Source organism: Onychostoma macrolepis, chromosome 19 (assembly GCF_012432095.1).
Source record: "Onychostoma macrolepis isolate SWU-2019 chromosome 19, ASM1243209v1, whole genome shotgun sequence".
Classification (NCBI taxonomy): domain Eukaryota; kingdom Metazoa; phylum Chordata; class Actinopteri; order Cypriniformes; family Cyprinidae; genus Onychostoma; species Onychostoma macrolepis.
Genome location: NC_081173.1, coordinates 19044351 through 19064804, shown reverse-complemented (window position 1 = coordinate 19064804; position 20454 = coordinate 19044351). Strand labels below are relative to the sequence as shown.

Below are 20454 nucleotides of genomic sequence, written 5' to 3'. Positions count from 1 at the left end.
AGAGAGTATAATGGAAGACACAGACCCAAATTGCGAAGCTTAATGTCATTTTAGAGACATAGTTCAAATGTCTCGGCAAAACTACTGATCGAATTGCAGCTAAAATCGTGTCTAATGCCTGCAGTGTTATAGGTCTTTTGTATTCCTTCCAATCAGTTCCATCAAGCTTTGGCTGTTTATTGTAAAGAGACACTTGTATCTGTATAACTTGCTTCACAATCACTTATTATGTACTGAAGTAATCGGAACAACGGCATTGGTTTTATAATCACTGCCAAGAAGGAATATTAGTCTGCAATCTTAATTCTACATGACAGGTTGCTAGTGGCTAAAGCAGTAACAGGTTGAATTTTGTGTTTCTGACTGTGTGTTCCCAGCTGTTTGGCGTACAGATGTCATTTTTTATGTTGGAAAGTGAAGAGATGGCTTTCCACACCCTTTCATTTGGTTTCTCCTTTCTTGTTTTTCATATCCTAACGTCTATATCACAGTGACTTCATATCTCAATCCCAACTTTTTTTCATCTCTGGATAGAGTCATAAGCTGGAGTGCTCCAAACTTTGAAATTACAGCCGATTTCTCTTATTCAACCACAACTTCCATTTCTAAACAACCGTGCTTTGCTCTGCCAAGTGATTCGTTTATAGTGCATGCTGAGTTTGGCGCTTTGTTACTGAACAACACTCCTTGTTTTGAACACTGCGAAACGAAGCAAACTTGATGGAATGACTAAAGCAGCAATAAATGTTAAAATTGTTCATTGAAATGCCATTGAAACCCATAAAACCACAGCATGGTGACAATCAGGTCCTTGAACTGCAATTGAACAGGACAAAGGGGTCTGACAAGTCATGGAGTCCTGTTAAAATTTGGCTCCCTGTAGGTCTGTTCAATTCAATGGATTCACTAGGGATCATTCATGATGTAATAAGTGGAGCAACGCAGCCCGTTGGAATCGTGGAAAAAATGAAGTGGGCGACTCTGTTGTCACTGTCGATTTGCTGAAGTGTCTTGCAGCCAGATATTTTCCGTCACACATCAGGGTGTATAGATTTCACTTGGTGACGTGTCCTGATGTACATATGAACCAGTTGCACCTCACAGCTTGCACAAGTTTAAGAGTTGAAACATACTGTACAGTTCTGCATAGGGATGAACTGACATTAAAAAACTAAATTCTGATAATAAGCAGATAATTGTAAAGCAATGACCGATAAAATGCGAATTATTTTTTAATTTGTAAAAAACTTTTAGATTTTTATATATATATATATATATATATTTTTTTTTTACTCTTTTGATATACTGAATGCATTATTAAATTAAAAATACTAATAATTTAATGGCATTGTTAAATGTATATGTTTTTATAAAAATACACAACACAATTAAAAAGTAATTTTTGCATTTAATCATGCTATTAAATTATAATTCTCACTGATCTACATGAGATCAAAATGAGCATGTACAATTTTATACAAATATCAAATGATACCGCCAAAAAAAATTAAAATTGAACTCTAGCCAGTAGTGATGGATTTCAGCTGAAGCGCGAGGTTTGGAAACTGATGGTAAGTAAAGAGCCCAGATGTCATTTCTGATCATTTCTAAAGACCTCAGTGTCAGTGGTCATCTCTTGAGGTTTAATCAACAGAAGTAGTCTTTGTGTTTCTAAAGCTTGTTCTGGTCTTGTCATCTCTCCAGCTAGAAGATTAGAATAAAAGCCTTCATGATAAACCCAAGCGTCTCCTGTAGCTAGATATCTACATCTCTTCCTCTCTGAACAAACGACCTACATCTGCTTCCACCTACCTTTTAAGACTGACTCTTCGAGAGTTTGTGTTACTGCTCTAAGTTTGTTTAAAACTGAGCCGCTCCAGGTCATCATGAAGAGGCTTAGATAAAAAATTCCTTTAAAATGGTGCCAACATGGAAATATCCTTTCTTTAAAGAGTTACTGTGTCCTTTTTTTTTTTAAAGGAAGTCATAACTGTGATGGGTTTGATTACCCCTGTGTCCTTGTGCTGAAATGGTGTCTCCTTTCGTTTTATTGGCCTCTTAAAAAGTTTGTCAAACTCACCATGTGCTCTGGGTGTTAAAGTGTCTTTAGGACTGTTGGAGTTGTCAAGTTAAGTGTGTTTTACCTCTGAATGGATTTTACAGGCACTGGAGTGTCGATTATGTTAGGCTTCAGAGGTCATCTGTGCTTGATCCTTTTTTTTTTTTTACTTTAGTTTTGGCTTTTTTGGGGCTTTTTAAATGCCATTTAAATCTGACAATTTTAAATTCAGTGAACAATTTTGATTTGTGATTAAATTTCTTTGTATAGGAACTCGCACTCCACATAGTCTTTTTTTATAGCATCTATTTTCCATTAATCACCAATAGGATAAAAACACAAACGTTTCGGCACAAAACCTTCTTCAGTGTGTTGAGTAATTCAATCCCTCCACCCACTTTTTAAATCATTAATTATATTGACATAATCATTCATTAGCCAATATTCAATCACTAAAAACTGACATATTGCATTTAAATACTGGACAATTTCCATTTGTATACAACCCAAAATCTTCACCTCCACCAAAACATTACCTAATATACCCATAACTAGAACATGAATTACATAGGATCACTTATTTATCACAATTAAACAGTTTAATAGATAGTTTAATTAATAAACAATCACCAGCATCTGCTACTCGAATTCAATTTCAAAATGTATGTACAATGATTAAGATCATCAGAAACGCATCGTCATTTGTGTTTTTATCCTATTGGTGATAATGTAAAATAAACACTATAAAGAAGACTATTTTGTGAGTGCGGATCATATTCCTATACCAAGTAATTTAATAGATTGATGCACCAAAATAAAATTTCAAGTGACGGAAGAGCGAGGTGCAAACAGCATTGTAATAAGTTTCTTTACAATAAATGCCAAATTGATTTATTTTGTTAAATAATGCAAACACAGCTAGCAAGGAATATTCTCAGAACTTTAATTAGGCAATGTTCTCTCAAAGTTATGAACAAATGTTCTTCCAATAATGTTAATAGAATTTCCGTTCAAAGTTATATGGTTTTTAAAAATGTTCTAAAAATGTTAGGACTTCATTCATGGAACTAATGTTTGTCAAATGTTACTACTGTAGGCTACTGTTTCAGAGAACATTCAAAAGTCATATTTCAATAATGTTTGCCAAATGATGAAGTGGAATGTTCACTTAACGTTTGAACAACAAGAAAAAACCTGGACATTGTGAGCATTCAGAGAACTTCGTTCAGAAATAACTTAAATTTTTTTACTTACTGGGAACGTTAGAAAAGCGTTCTTCGAACATATTTCTGTTGAAACATTAATAGGCATGGGTTAAATGTCCAAATTTCCGTGTACGTTTTCTAAAATGTTTTTTTGTTTTTTTTTCTTGTCACCACAGATTGAGAGCTACGTCAAAGACAATATGAAGACAGAAATAGTGCAGTTACAACAGAGTGCTGTTCATAACCATACGGCGGCCATGTTAGAGATGGGCACCAGTCTTCTCTCCCAAACAGCTGAGCAGACGCGCAAGCTAACCGATGTCGAGACACAGGTATGTTCCTCCCAGGATCCATTTCACGCTCCATTAAGCAAACAATCTTTTTTTCTATGCATCCCTCTAATACGCCTCAAATACAGCCAAGAGAAACACTAGTGCTGCATTAGACATACAGTCTCTTTTTAAGTATCACGCTAATGTTTTTGTTGCTGAATCTTTTTATGACTTGTGTGCTTCAATGACACACAGAGGGATACAGCACAGTTGTGTTTTGCTGATTTGTCAAATAAGAGGTTGAGGTTGAGAATAACTTTTCCTAAGTGCTACCGTATGGTACTAAGGTATAGCAGTCCTGTTTATGACTTCTCCTGAGGTACCGCTCAGTTAGTATTAACTTACTTAATGATTTTAAGGTCTGTGTTTTTGCGGAAGGATTACTGTATTTTTATTGGAATGTTATTGTTTTTAGGTTTTAAATCAGACATCAAGGTTGGAAATTCAGCTGCTGGAGAATTCACTATCCACCAATAAGCTGGAGAAACAACTTATGATACAGATAAATGAAATCAACAAGATCCATGACAAGAATGGGTAAATCTCCCACTCCAACACAACTCCTCACACACACAAATACATTAATGTACATATATAAAGGCGCTGAACAAAATATTTATATATATATATATATATATATATATATATAGGCCTATTAAAAAAGACCTCCATAAATGTATTTTTAAAGTGTAGAATTATCCAGTAATACCGTAATTGGGTGTTACAATCATAATTAAAATAGTGCACAGGAACTCAAACAGGTGAACTTTTATTACTGTTTTTACTACTGTTATGCTATTGATGAATATAGTCAAGTTAGTTGCATTGCACTAACATTTAGCATTTAATTTGTAACTCCCCAACACTGCACACAAGAAACAATTTGCTGAGCCACAAAAAACATTTTCGGAGCTACAGTAGTGACCCCCGCTTAAGCCGTCTCACTGTGCTGCTGTTTCATCTGCCAATACAGATGTTCAAATCTCACTCACTTGTAATTTTTAGAAAATACTAATTCTTATGCCAGAACCACAATGCAGATAATTGCACAAAATGATTTTCAATTCTTGACTACACAAGCTTTCAGACATAAGCTCGGTCCCATACGGTGCAGTGCAACAGAACCTGCCAAGACATGAGTGATGTCCCCTGACCCGCTGTTAAACTTTGTACTCTGTGAAGACGAATTTTGCAATGCAAAGCTTTTGGAACACTTACCAATTTTCTATGTATTGATTGTTCTGGTGGGACATGTCTGTTACTGTCAAAACGAGGGTTTAATTCCCAGTGATCTCTCTGCTTTGAGCCCAGCTGTTGTTGAAAGGACACAAGCATTCATATCCTTCTATTTAAAAAAAATAAAAATAAAAAGTATGTGTTTATGCCTAGCGTTTTTCTTACCACAGTTAATGTAATTACTCATCCTATAATATAGATTGACATTATGACTTTCTCCTCTTTCAATCTAAAATTAACTATACATTCCTTTTAAAGTTCTATGTGGATTGAATTTTGTTTTAATAAGCTGGTGAATCCAGCCCAGCGCGCATCAGGTTTCCAAGATGTACAGTGCAGATTTAAAGCTTGGATCCATTTTAGACGTGCGCTAATGCCCAAAGCTATAAGATGAACTGTGTTTGTTTGTATGCTGTGTAAATTATGGAGATTGGATATGGACATTTATATCAGTATTTATTACAGCTGTAAAGAAGCGGCCTTCATTTCTTCTGCCTTTGAATACTGAAACATAAATACAGTATCATCAAAGTCAAACATTGATGAAGCCAGGGATTCCTAACTTTTTTGGCCCACGGCAAATAAAAGGCATTTTGTTTACCTGTGAGCAATATGATATACCTATGTTAACTATTTCAGTGCGTGTATTTACTCTTCATGACTAAAAGTCATTGTACACTGAGTCCGAAATTTTAGTCTGAATTTTTTGCACATTAAAAGTAAATACAACCTCACGTTGTGTCAATCACATTTACACACTGCCTTCATTAAAAAAAAAAAAAAAAAAGGATAAGGTTCGATTTTCTGCGTTTTCGCATCTGTAACAAGCATTTTGATTTAGGAAAGGATGACAAATACAAATAAAATAAAAAACGCATGTGAAAATTTCTGACTCAGTGTGCAAGGACCTTAAAACAAAGGTTATGGTTTCATGGAACATTTGAAGTAAACCATTTTGATAAAAACAGTAAAATTGTAGGTATGAAGAAAAAGTTATTTATTGTATCATGTAAAAACATGCAATAAATAATATAAAGTTTGAATAAAACTATCACTGATATGACACTTTGATGCTGTTTTCTGTAAACTTTGACTAAGATTTACCATGGAAACCAGTTTCTGCCAAAAACTGGCCACCACAGTCTTAAAAAAAATATACATAAAAACGACTTGACTTTGAAGGAGATCCCATATTAATTTAAGGGTTTTATAGTAGTTACAATGATTGCTGTAACAATGATATTTTGGCTGAATCTGTGATATCATGGCATACATTTTATTACAACACACTGTAACCCAAATTTATGAGTATGTGGCCCGATTTGACCCATACTTGCAGGAACTTGCCTTAGATTGTTACATTTCCCATCATTTTTACTTTTAATCATCCTTTCCTTGTTTTTCTCTACTATGGCTTTCCCTGATTTTTTCCTCAGCTTTCTGGAGGAAAAAATGCAGGAGATGGAGGACAGGCACAGAGAGGAGTTGGAGGCCCTGCGGGAGGAGAAGAGCAGTCTACAGGCGCTGGTGAGCAGGCAGAGCTCAGTGATCCGGGAGCTGGAGGCTCAGCTGAGTCGAGCGACCGGTAATAGCACCGCCCTGCAGAGACAACAGCAGGACATGATGGATACCGTACGCAACCTGCTCAGCCTCTGCGCCAAGGATGGAGGCACAGCATGTAAGTACAGAGCTCATTTTTTCATGGAAATCATTTCCTAGCTGTGGATTTGCATATACCTCATAAATACTACTTTTTATTTATGTATGTACAGTATATCAGGATATTCTCAGGATAAATTATTTTTCTCTTTCTTTCTTTCTTTCTTTCTTTCTTTGTCTTCTTTCTTTGTCCCTTTTAAAGCTTAGTTTTTAGTTTTTCTGGTTACAATGGTGGCCAAAATGATTTGAACACTAGTATTTTCACCAGCTAAAAAAGTCAGTTTTACGTTTAAGTCAGTTTACATTTCCAAACATTCATTTTGCCATTAATTGTAATAATCCAGTGAGATTTTTGTTTGCACAAGGAGTCTGACAGCAGCAGTGCTCCACACAGAGATCTGATCTCATTATCATCCAGTCTGTCTGGAATGACATGAAGAAACAGAACAAACTGAGACAGACTAAATCCATAAGAACTGTGGCGACGTCTCCAAGATGCTCCAAGAAACCTACATGCAAAAATACAATTCAATTCAAAGTATTTAGGCACTTGTGTAAAAATGCTGTAAAATGAGGATGCTGTCAATAATAATGTCATAAATGGATTTTCTTTATTAATTAACTTCTGTTAACTAAATTAAATAAACATTTGGTGTGATCATCCTTTGTGCACTTGCGCATAGTTTTTCGGGTAGCTTTGCAGGTAGGTCTCTTGAAGCATCTGGAGACGTTGCCACAGTTCTTCTGGATTTAGTCTGTCTCAGTTTGTTCTGTTTCTTCATGTCATTCCACACAGACTGGATGATAATGAGATCAGATCTCTGTGTGGAGCACTGCTGCTGTCAGACTCCTTGTGCAAACAAAAATCTTTCTGGATTATTACAATTATTGGCAAAATGAATGTTTGGAAATGTAAACTGATATTTCCTACTGACACACTACAGCAAAAGATAGAAATAATTGACTTAAAATCATTTTTAGCTGGATATATTATATTATTGTATATATTAACTCACCTGAATCACCAAGCAGGCCAGGACCACCACTGGCATCCGCCAACCCCCTAAAAAATGGTGCGTGACATTCCTAAAGCAAATGTCAAACAGGAAGTGATAGAAAACTAAAAATGTAGCAGGCAGAACAGGGCATTTTTAGCTTAAAATAGCCTGTTACACAGTATGTTATCAATGAGAAAAGCTTCTTCCTGGTAGGTGTGAAATGCGTTGTTTTCTTGTTAAACGTAACGTTTATCCCAACAGTGCTGTGAACCTCAACGGATGCGGCTTATCACGCTTCAGCACACTGCCTGTGGTTAACAGTTGACTGAAATGTCAAACAGCCCCTGATTGAGTTACAGGCCAGGCCTAACGTAGCCCCTGCACAGTGATCTGGGATTGGCGATTTCCTGCTAAACCTTGTGGTTGCCTCGACCAGCAGGAGTCAGTGTAGTGAACTCATTACCCTCGTTTCCCCCCGCTGCAACCAAATTGTGGCCTCTTAGCCCCATGTCTATCCGACGTCTGCCCCACGTCTCTGTAGTCACAGAAAATGTACCTTGAATGTCTGAGATGGGACTGCACAGGTCATAGAGTCGACTCAAGCTCCTGCTGTGAGAGCACCAAAAGCAACTCTACTTTCTTTTTTCTTTTGGGTTTTGAGTGGCCCTTAAAATGACAGTGGTTTCAATTCACATGGCAAAAAAAACAAAAAAACAGACAGTTTTGTTTATTAAAGCCATGCTGTTTACCAGCAAAAATACCGGTAAACAGGGTCTTTCTCATGAAGCCATGCTGGTTCTTTGGAATACAAAAGTAGTTATTTATAAGATAAGCCTCTTTTTTCCATACATTGGTAGTGAATGGTGACAAGATTTTCAGTGAATAATGTTAAATTTCAGTGTCTCTCACACAAAGCTATCATATTGAGATGAAAGACTTGGAATATGAAGAGTTCAGTCGTTCTTCTAAACTTATTCTTTAGTGTTCCATTGAAGAACTTATGAGTCATATGAGTTTAGAACAGCATGAAGGAATATTTATCATGTTCTGTTGTGTGTCATTTGACTCTACCATTTAAAAGTTTTGGGTCATTAAGATTTTGAAATGTTTAATCCTTGCTGAATAAAAATAACAATAAAAATATTCAAATTAAAATCTTACCGATCCCAAACTTTTGGGTTTGTGTAACTATGGTTGACATCTACTGCTCTGTTGAATTGTTTGTTGAACGTGTAGTCATTGCTTTGGAGCAATCCCAGGTCCCACACTTGCAAATTTATATTCTAAAATAAATGCTTATTAATTTTCATGATCTGACAGTAAATATTCAAGTACCCCAGTAAGAGAACACACACAGGAAAGAATATCTGCACATATTGGAACACCCTGCAGCTTCTTGGATTTAGACGTTCCTATTTGTACATCAGCCAATCGCGCTAAATGAGACCATTGTTTGATTCCAGCTTGGTTTTGATCTGTGCCTGGACTTGAAACCTAAATAAAACTTCACAATTGGGTTCATTTAGTGGGTCAATTGAGCGTATAAAATACAGTTTAGGTTCACTGTGGTTTGGCGTAATGGTAAGATGGGACCCATAACATGATTTCTTGGTGATTTTAACAAGAAAGCATAATTGTGCACATTACCAAACAAATTATGAGATTTTAAATAGCCCTTTGTTGCATTGTCCAGCTCTGGTGTGCTGTAGAGGTCATTTTCCTGACCTCTGGCTGAATTCGTCAAACTTAATGACTCCTGTGGGACAGCCCGTCCAAATAGGTGGCAAGGAAGGCACCGTAGGTCTCTTAGATTGCCTGTCTGAAATCATGACTCAACTAAACTCGCAAAACAATGTCCTAGTAAAGCTCTAAACTCCCTTTTTGGGGAAAAATGAGAGAAAGCACTGTTTATCATGCTGCTTTTCTCATTTAAACATGAATATGACATTGTTTGACATGTGCTTAACCTTCATGTACCTAAATATTTGAACTTCACTGCAAGTGAACTGCTTCATCATGTGCGTCAGAAGAAGAGATGTGATGGTTTCAAAACATTGTACAGCATTTTTAAATGCAAAGCTGTTATTTGTGAAAATATTATTTGAAGCAGTATTAAGGGCTATTATGAAAAAATATAATAATAATCACAACTTTTGCATCATTAGATTGCATTTTTAGATAAAACCGTTCTCCCCTTTGGATGGCTGTAATAAATCCCTATTTGCTAATTATTATTTACTCACTGGCATCAATCATTTTTTGTGATTAGAAGAGAAAAATATTATTTTCTGTCTCCAAATTAAGTTCTCTAGGGACGGGCTATGACTCATGAAAATATACTGTAAAAAAGGTAATATGTCAGAATATGATTTTTGGGTTTAGGCACACATTATGATTAAGATGGTTTATGGCTTAGGAAATGTTTAAAAAAAAATACTCATTATAGCAATTCTGCTCGCTCAGCTGGTGGTCATCATTCTCACGGTCTCTCAGTCCAATTGAAAGAATCAGACTTTATCGTCTCAATTGTTTATATAAAGATGCAGTGCAGTAGTTTGACTTCATTTCGCCAGCACACACCGCACTGGGATTTTGAGTTCTTGCTTATTTTAAACTTTATTTTGTGTCTGCAAGTGTGTGGAGAATCCTGATTTATAAAATCACTCTACTTGGATGTTCTTTTCACATCGACTTGTTCCAAACAAAAGTCCCAACTGAACCACCAAGAATTCAAATGTAAATAAATAATGTGATTATAATTTTATGAGCCAGGACACAAGCTGTTTAATAGCTCAATTTACCATAGTTTAGCTAAGATTTACATGTAAAGCTGTTCCTGGGCATTCAGACGTGATCGGATGTCCATGTTTTGCAAAGATCACAGTGTAGTTCGTGCCATTAGTTAGGACCAAACTCCAAATTCAACATAAGAGAAACCCTAAGCATTTTTAAATATTTCGTAACTCTCTACATAACTGATCATTTTTTATTTGAATGTGCAATAATGTGCATTATAATATGCATTATTTTTATTTTATCCAGAGTGACTTACATTGCATCCAAGGTACATTTTATTAAAGCAATAAGCCCCAAGAAGCCGTGGTTTAAAGTGAATTTATAACAGCTAATGGGCGTTGTTAGGCTCAACACGGAGTGGAGTGCTTAAAACCCCCTGGTAGTATGTACGTAGCCTTACATAGTAAGGTTTCACAAAATAAAGCAAAGCAAATAAAATGTAATGATATTAATAAAAACATTATTCTTCCGCCAAACAATATAGTTCCTCAGAAAAGGTTGTGGTTGCAACAAAGTGGTTTCCGAGCAACACACAGATGCAGAAACAAAGGTGTATGTTTGTAGAGTAATTTACAACAGCTTCAAACGCGGCTCAACCAATCAGAATCAAGGACCACAACTATCCGTTTTATAATGTAGATTTTAGTTCTTGCTTTTACTAGAAATTCGATCAATGACCTTGGCATTGCTAGCACCGTGCTCTATTGTTCATAGAGCATATCGTATAACATTTTCCCATATATATTTATTTAAATGTGCAATTATGAGCATTAGGCTTTTTTGTTTTATTTTTTTTTTACATTTTATTTATTTGTTTGTTGATACATTTTTCATTATATATTTATTTATATGTACAGTATTAATAATTAGGCTCTTTTTTTTTTCTTGTCTTTGCACGGGTTGAACTTGTATGTCACTCTGCTCTCTAGTCCTGCCATTTTCAGCTCCTGGCTATAAGCGGTAAATTACCGTTGTCTGACACAGCTGGGTTTTTGTTGTGTTAGACGCCGCAGTGCGAAGTTCCCCTCTGTCAACCTGTCACAGTGGGAGATCCTTGTCGCTGACACTCAATCTTTTACCGAAGAGGCAGGAATAATATCCCTGAATGAAGGGTTGCCCGCCCAAGCCCTCCGTCCCGCGACAGGGATCAAAGTTCTGCCTAAACACCCCTGACACGACTCTCTTAGCAGTGACATCTCCTCTTCTTAAATAGTCCCAACAGAAACAACAATAATGTGAAAACTGAGATGCGGTCTTTAGCAGTGAAAGAAAAAAAAGGAGAGGGGAATCGGAAGGAATTTCCATCTATATAACTAGGACACGGTGGGTAAATATAAACCACTTGTTATAACAGGAACTTGAAATTTATAGCTTGTAGTATTTTGTCCGCAGACTCTTGCTTGGTTTCAAAATATTGGCGGCGTAATTGTCTGCAGATGGAAAGAGACGCAGCTGTTGGTTTGGAGAGGTCTGTCAGAGCCGAACCGCTCCTCTCTGAGAGCCGGAGATCAGCACTTTGATTAAAAGACTTTCACACTTAGAAATATGTCAGTCACTGGAAGAAGATCATGTTGATAATGCAAGCAAACTTGGAAGTCCTTGCTGTCCTTTGTAATTTCAAAATAATTCTAACCAGATTTGAAATCCTGCATGAAAACCGATACAATATTTTGAATTTGTCGTGACTCTGTGTATTATTTATTCCATTAACTCAGGATGTGATTTATTCCACAGCGTGCAATATTTTTCAACATTATTAGTTCTGATATTGTACAGCAGTGTCATTTTCTGCTATGCTTACATATTTTGAACTGTTTGAATGGGTTTGTAACATGAAACAGATATTAAGCGCGGACAGCTTTATACACATCCCTCCATGTAGGCCTGCTGACAGAAGCTAAAGAAATAAATACTGTATACTCGTTGTCAATCACAATTATGCGTTTATAAATAATCCTCTTCTATATACGTACAGGATTCCTTTTTAGGAGCTGCTTCTGGTCCAGCTCCAGAACATTCCACCTTAAACCCTCTTTTATTAAATTCAAGGAGGTTGATGTAAATTATTTAGGATTAAACTGTCGCACAGCTCAGTGGGTCTCGACGAAAAGCTGTCACCTGCCAGGATTTGAAGGGTTTGTTAAAATATCATTAGGCTGTTTGTCTACTACAGTATTGCTGCCTTGTTGAAATGGAAGTCACGGTGTTGACATGTTCTGTTTGGCCGAATATGAGGCTCGGTCATGCTGAGCGAGAGAGTGAGTGGAAATTGTTTTATTTGTTCAACGCATCGGGGCAGATCCACAGACGTTTTCTGATGTACATGTACCAATATAAACAGCTCCATTTATTATTTCTCTGATCGTTTATGTTTTTGCTGTTTCTAACGTGGTTTTCTTTGTGTATTTAGTGGTGCCAAACAGCACAAAGCAAGCTGACGAGGAGAGGAAGTTCCGGGACTGTGCCGACCTCTACCAAGCAGGAATCCAGAAAAATGGAGTTTACACTATCAACATTAGCCCACAAGAGACTAGAAAGGTAGGAATTCTGTTTTCAGATTAGCTATGCTGGAATAATATAATATGGCACAAGTTTCAGGAACGAGATTTTAATGTGGTCACAAAGTGGTGACCCAAATGATACAACAATACCTTGAAGTCCTCTACTGTGAAAATTGTTTTTGGCACAGAAAAGACAAAATTGAAGTCATACCTGCATAATATCAAGAAGACCACAAAATTTTGCATAAGATCACAACAGTTAAAGAAATCTTTATTTTATTTTATATATTTTTATTTTTATTTTATTTTTTTGCACTTCGAATTTGTTCTACTGCTTATTTCATTTTAATTAGAAGTGAAAGTAATCGCAACATTAGCTGCATTTGTTTGTTTTACTGTTTTTTTATTTTACTACTTTGTACTTTTGCTAAATTTTCATTTAGCATTGTTTTCCTGCTTTCAGAACAGACCTACAGCCCAATTGATCAATTGACTGCACACCTGAGAACTTCATATTTCTGTATATCACCAGGAAGCATTTAGATGTTATTAAAAGGTTCAACCCCCCACACCCAAAAAAAGGGGAGAAAAAGAAACACGTCATCATTTACTTACCCTCATATTGTCCCAGAACTCTAAGACTTTATTTTCTGTGGTCTGTGGAACACAAAAGAAGATATTTTTGGGGGTTGGGGAACTGTTTGGTTACCAACAAACTTCAAAATATCTTGGTTTGCATTCTGCAGGTCATACAGTATTGGTTTCAGATAGGGTGCATTGTATGCGGTTTTGTCAAGTAGCCTAAATTGTCCTAGTGTACATGTGGTAGCATATAAATTTACTCATTTTGTTCTAGTAAGAAATACTATTTAATGTGATTGAATCAAACTGACTATTATGTAGACACTAACTAAAAGTCATTTTTAAGGGTCAGATGAGGTAGAAGTGCACATTTTTCACCTTTTACAGTCTGAATGTGTGTGAAAAAGGCTGCATTCGTGAATGTACACATCTGTCCCTGGAATCTGGTTTTGGTGTTGCTACAGCCACCGATACTGGATTAATTGTAACCAGGTTGGTCTGTGTGTTCAGCTGGGTGTGTGTGAGGTGACGCCACGGCTTTCTACCCACTGTGCTAGATTACAGCCAGGTGTCCCTGAGCGCCACAGCTTTGATCTCAGGCCTGCTACTCGACCTCTCCGCTAATCACTGTTTGGAGAAGTCACTAAGCTAATGGGGGTAGCTGTTGTTGTTATAAGGATATACAGATCCATAAGGTCAAGATAAATGGTTTGTGGTATTTCCGTCCTTGTATATTTCTGTGTGTGTGATGTGCATGTCTGTCTCCAAACAGGTGTACTGTAATATGGAGTCTGCGGGTGGAGGCTGGACCATAATTCAAAGACGTGAAGATGGTAGTGTGGACTTCCAGAGAACATGGAAAGAATATAAAATGGTACGTAGCCATATTCCTTCCCACTAACCTCTGTTTCACTCGCTCTGTAACGGTGGACATGATCTTCATCTTTCTCATTTAAGCAACGCATACGGGCGATATATCTTCTCCGTTCATCTGTTTTTGATTTAGATTCAAAAGACTGAAGGATAACCATGACACCCCATAGAGTAGGAAACAGATGAGTCAAATGAGATAATGGGATTCTCCCTGTGCTTAGGAATGATAGTTTGCATGTAGTTTTTGGAAAAAAAATAAACAGTATAAAATACAAAAGTTATAGCGAAACTGGGATATCAGTGCTGGCTTTGTTGTTGCCGCAAGAGGCTGAAATGTAACACTTGTTATGAATATCAAATCACTCAATCATACTTTCAGACATTATTTGTAATGATGTGATGTGGAATTCCATTAAATGTCGATCTGACTGGTCAATTAGTTCTAACACTACTGTCGACTAAGAAGAAGGTTTACATATAAGCCAATTACACATCCTGCTTCCATCCACAGATTTTTATGTGAGTTTTGAGATATTGCATTAAAAAGTACAGGAAACACCAAGATACAAAAAAATAATATAAAATAAAATAATAAAATTACACACAACCTACAAATTTACATTCAGTTTACATACACAAATATTGTTTCTAATATAATTTATATATATATATATATATATATATATATATATATATATATATATATATATATATATATATATATATATATATATATATATATATATATATATATATATATATATATATATATATATATATATATATATATATATATATATATATATATATATATATATATATATATATATATATATATATATATATATATATATATATATATATATATATATATATATATATATATATATATATATATATATATATATATATATATATATATATATATATATATATATATATATATATATATATATATATATATATATATATATATATATATATATATATATATATATATATATATATATATATATATATATATATATATATATATATATATATATATATATATATATATATATATATATATATATATATATATATATATATATATATATATATATATATATATATATATATATATATATATATATATATATATATATATATATATATATATATATATATATATATATATATATATATATATATATATATATATATATATATATATATATATATATATATATATATATATATATATATATATATATATATATATATATATATATATATATATATATATATATATATATATATATATATATATATATATATATATATATATATATATATATATATATATATATATATATATATATATATATATATATATATATATATATATATATATATATATATATATATATATATATATATATATATATATATATATATATATATATATATATATATATATATATATATATATATATATATATATATATATATATATATATATATATATATATATATATATATATATATAAGTGCACATTTTTCACCTTTTACAGTCTGAATGTGTGTGAAAAAGGCTGCATTCGTGAATGTACACATCTGTCCCTGGAATCTGGTTTTGGTGTTGCTACAGCCACCGATACTGGATTAATTGTAACCAGGTTGGTCTGTGTGTTCAGCTGGGTGTGTGTGAGGTGACGCCACGGCTTTCTACCCACTGTGCTAGATTACAGCCAGGTGTCCCTGAGCGCCACAGCTTTGATCTCAGGCCTGCTACTCGACCTCTCCGCTAATCACTGTTTGGAGAAGTCACTAAGCTAATGGGGTAGCTGTTGTTGTTATAAGGATATACAGATCCATAAGGTCAAGATAAATGGTTTGTGGTATTTCCGTCCTTGTATATTTATGTGTGTGTGATGTGCATGTCTGTCTCCAAACAGGTGTACTGTAATATGGAGTCTGCGGGTGGAGGCTGGACCATAATTCAAAGACGTGAAGATGGTAGTGTGGACTTCCAGAGAACATGGAAAGAATATAAAATGGTACGTAGCCATATTCCTTCCCACTAACCTCTGTTTCACTCGCTCTGTAACGGTGGACATGATCTTCATCTTTCTCATTTAAGCAACGCATACGGGCGATATATCTTCTCCGTTCATCTGTTTTTGATTTAGATTCAAAAGACTGAAGGATAACCATGACACCCCATAGAGTAGGAAACAGATGAGTCAAATGAGATAATGGGATTCTCCCTGTGCTTAGGAATGATAGTTTGCATGTAGTTTTTGGAAAAAAAATAAACAGTATAAAATACAAAAGTTATAGCGAAACTGGGATATCAGTGCTGGCTTTGTTGTTGCCGCAAGAGGCTGAAATGTAACACTTGTTATGAATATCAAATCACTCAATCATACTTTCAGACATTATTTGTAATGATGTGATGTGGAATTCCATTAAATGTCGATCTGACTGGTCAATTAGTTCTAACACTACTGTCGACTAAGAAGAAGGTTTACATATAAGCCAATTACACATCCTGCTTCCTTCCACAGATTTTTAAGTGAGGTTTGAGATATTGCATTAAAAAGTACAGGGAAACACCAAGATACAAAAAAAATAATATAAAATAAAATAATAAAATTACACACAACCTACAAATTTACATTCAGTTTACATACACAAATATTGTTTCTAATATAATTTTTTTATGGTTATAACTGAAGCAGATTTTTACTTTAATTTTAGTTTTATGTACTTTTTCCATTTTATTTGTATTTCTATAATTTATTTCTGTTGTAGTTTTAGTCATTTTTGTATTTAAACTTCAACTTATTTCACCCATTTCAAATCTTAAGTTTAAGTTCAAATTTTCAATTTTGTGCAGCTTTATTTAAATTAACAAAAATTATTTTGAATAGTTTTATTTAAAAAAATTACAACACTGTTCTGATCATTCTGAAATGCTGGAGCCAAAGTCTGTAATAAAAATAACGTGCTGTACTATTACCTCCCAGAACTTTCTGACATACCGTCACATCCAGCCATGAGGCATCTTCCACTGATTGCTAGCAAACATAGCGTAAATTAAATTCACAACTTGGATGGAAGCATAGCTGTTGAAGAGATCCAGACTGAGAACTAACGCAGCGTTGGACTTGCCAGAAACGGCAAAGATCAAATATGCCTATTCCGAAGATCAAATCTAGGACAAAAAGTTCAAAACATTTGTCTGTGTTGGAGTGCGTTGAGATAAGAATTGCGAAATTTCTGAAGCTCGTTTAAATAAAAGCGGCTGCGAGAATATAAATTAATTTGCCCTCAAAATAACACATGTTGATCGACCGGATCTCAAACAACTGACTAATGACGTGCCTATTTTTTAATATTCAGTGTGATGATAATGAATGACAGCTATGTTTTTAAAAAGCCATGTCTTTGACCTGGACCTGTTTGAGGTTTAGGGACATAAAGTCAGCACTGAATCTCATGAAAGTGTTGGTGCACTTCTCGTAAAAGCTTTTATTTGTAGTTACTTGTTTTTTCTGGTTTGGATCAAATTAAATATTGGAATAACTCCACCTCTCCTCATTTGAGTATCCGCTCCAGCCAGTCACTATCAGCACCATCAAGGTTTTTATTTCTCTTTTCCCAATCAGTTTCCCAAAGGAAGATGGGAGAAACTCTTCATCAGAATGGAATCAGATATTTAGACTATGGAAACAATTGTTCCTAGGTTTTGGCAGTGTTAATCTGACTTTTCTCCATTCCTCTCTACAAGAGAAAGGGTTTTGGACAGGCCACTTTGAATGGCTATTACTGGAATGATACATAGCAACTGAGTGAGTTGTTGAGACACCGATGCGGTGTTATATAGAAAACCACACACCCAAGAGAACTCCCTGTTTTAGGGTATAAAATAACAATTGATCTTCGTTTTTCCTCTACATTACTCACATAAGGAATGATGCGGTTTCATGGGGAGAAAGCTTCTCAGGGACGATTCCATGCACAAAGGCCAGGCTTCCAAGGGGAAACCCAATCAGAACAGAACAAGCACCCCTGGACATCATAAACAGATACAGGTTATGGAAAAACAGCCATCAGGTTTCAGGCACATTACAAGGATTTTTGGAGGACAGAGCCTCTTTACCCTCACAGGAGTGCTACAGACAAAACAAAATACTCATGTTTACTGCACTGTTACCCTAGCTCATCAATCACCTGCTCCCGTGAGCCAGCAATTAATAAGTGAGAAGAAGGTTTCAGTCAGTCTGTAACGCAATATGAGTGATATCATCATTGCTTCGCCTGTAGCATGGTTCATTTTGGTTGCATATAAACTCATATAGGCGTTGTTTAATTATTTAACCCTGTGATACAGTATAGCCATATGGCAACATTATTTTCTTTAATTTCTTACTCGTTTTTCATCCAGTAATATGACCTTTTGATTTTTATTTTTTTCCCTTTACAGGGGAGATCTCTGCTGAAGTCCTCCACAAATTCGTCCGTTAATAAATTTCACTGTTTCTTCTACATCATGCCATAGTTTTACTAAAAATATTGATGTTTACATATGACAATGCTTTATTGCAATGGAAAAATGGCTGTTGCATTTATTCCTTGAGAATGTTTATAGATGCTGGCATCGATTATATTACATTTATTCATTTATTTGGAAGCGTTCCATAATACAATTGCATTTATGCATAAATAACACAATTATGATTTGTATTTCTTCTTTTCAGACAAAAATGAGTACAAAAAGTGTTAGCTGTTCCAAATTGCAACAGTGAGAAAGAAAAGTGGGGTTTTTTTTATGCTTTTATGAAAAACATTGAACGTTTCAGTTCAGAATTTTAGTTTCAAGTACACAAATACATCCGTTAATTCAAGAAATGAAGACATTTTATTTTAATTTAATTCGTTAATAAAAATGTTAACACCATTTTCCACTGTGTCAATGTTATTAATTTACTTATACATCTTTTGTAATTATATACATTACTCATTTACATACAGAACACAATTTACACCATACAGGGTTAAAATAATACATGATGGTATGCGTATATGATAAAATCCATCCAGTACTTGTGATTTCCATTGCCCTCATTGGAAATGTTCTCATTTGCTAGAAGAAGGGAGGAATGCAGGGAAAGGTACACTAATTACAGATGTTGCTCATTAAAGATTTGTATTCATACTTGGATATGGTTCTGTTACGCCGTACTGTAATTATTACTGTCGCTCGCACCTGCACTGCATTATGACATGTTTCAGAAGCCTTTCTGCAGCTGTTTAGAGCTGAATGGATCCATTACAGACATGGAAACTCGTCCAGAATATTTTTTGGAAGCAAAAACATGACTGTTAAATGATTTTTTCATGTGTGTTTGTGTCCATAGAAATGACACAAGACAACATAGTGTTTCTCATCTAAGTCATGTCATGCACTACACGTTTAATCAGATACTATATACACAGTTCTGTATTTCTCATTGGCATTACAGAAAAAATTGTATATTAGTGCTGTGAATGTCATGTCATAATGTAGTGTGTTTTCTCAGTCTTTCCAGATCTGATGCAGCCGTTAAACATTTAGGCTCAGAAACGGACCAGTGGTTATTGATACCTTCATGTGTCAAAATTTTATGAAAATCTGTAATTATTATCTCAAGAAAATGATGAATTGTGGAATTCCGTCCCTGTGCTGAATCTATTAGGCTTGAAATATCTTGGACAGGATTTTCTTTCCCACTGCCTTATCCAAGGCCTCCCGTGACCCAAGTCAATACTTAAACTGACCCACAGTCCACCCTCTTTTCTAGGGCTTTGGGAGTGTGTCGGCCGAACACTGGCTGGGAAATGAATTTGTGCACATTCTGACCAATCAGAAGCAGTATGCCCTCCGTGTGGAGCTGACCGACTGGGACGGACACCAGGCCTTCTCTCAGTATGACAGTTTCCACATCGACAGTGAAAAACACAATTACAGGTACTTTCTGCTTTTTTAAGTGAATGCTGCTCATTATTTTAATGCAATAGGCTGGAAAAATATACTGCTCAACAGCTCATTAATCACTGATTCAAACAGTTCAGAAAGTTATAAGGGTTTATATAAAATACCTTTTATTTTAGGTTTTTATATACTGAACCATTCTGACCTTTGGGTTCGGTACGATTTTGAAACGTTTTTCGAAGAAGCCTTTT

General features: G+C 34.9%; 1 protein-coding gene across 1 annotated transcript in view; it reads left to right on the top strand.

Moving 5' to 3' along the window:
* angpt1 (angiopoietin 1) overlaps nucleotides 1-20454 on the top strand; it is a 52998-nt gene that overhangs the window by 17941 nt on the left and 14603 nt on the right. The window contains exons 2-7 of the mRNA XM_058753080.1: nucleotides 3441-3596; nucleotides 4012-4133; nucleotides 6269-6510; nucleotides 12696-12823; nucleotides 14141-14242; nucleotides 20073-20239. Coding sequence (XP_058609063.1) covers nucleotides 3441-3596; nucleotides 4012-4133; nucleotides 6269-6510; nucleotides 12696-12823; nucleotides 14141-14242; nucleotides 20073-20239 — 917 coding nt within the window. The remainder of the gene's footprint in view (nucleotides 1-3440; nucleotides 3597-4011; nucleotides 4134-6268; nucleotides 6511-12695; nucleotides 12824-14140; nucleotides 14243-20072; nucleotides 20240-20454) is intronic.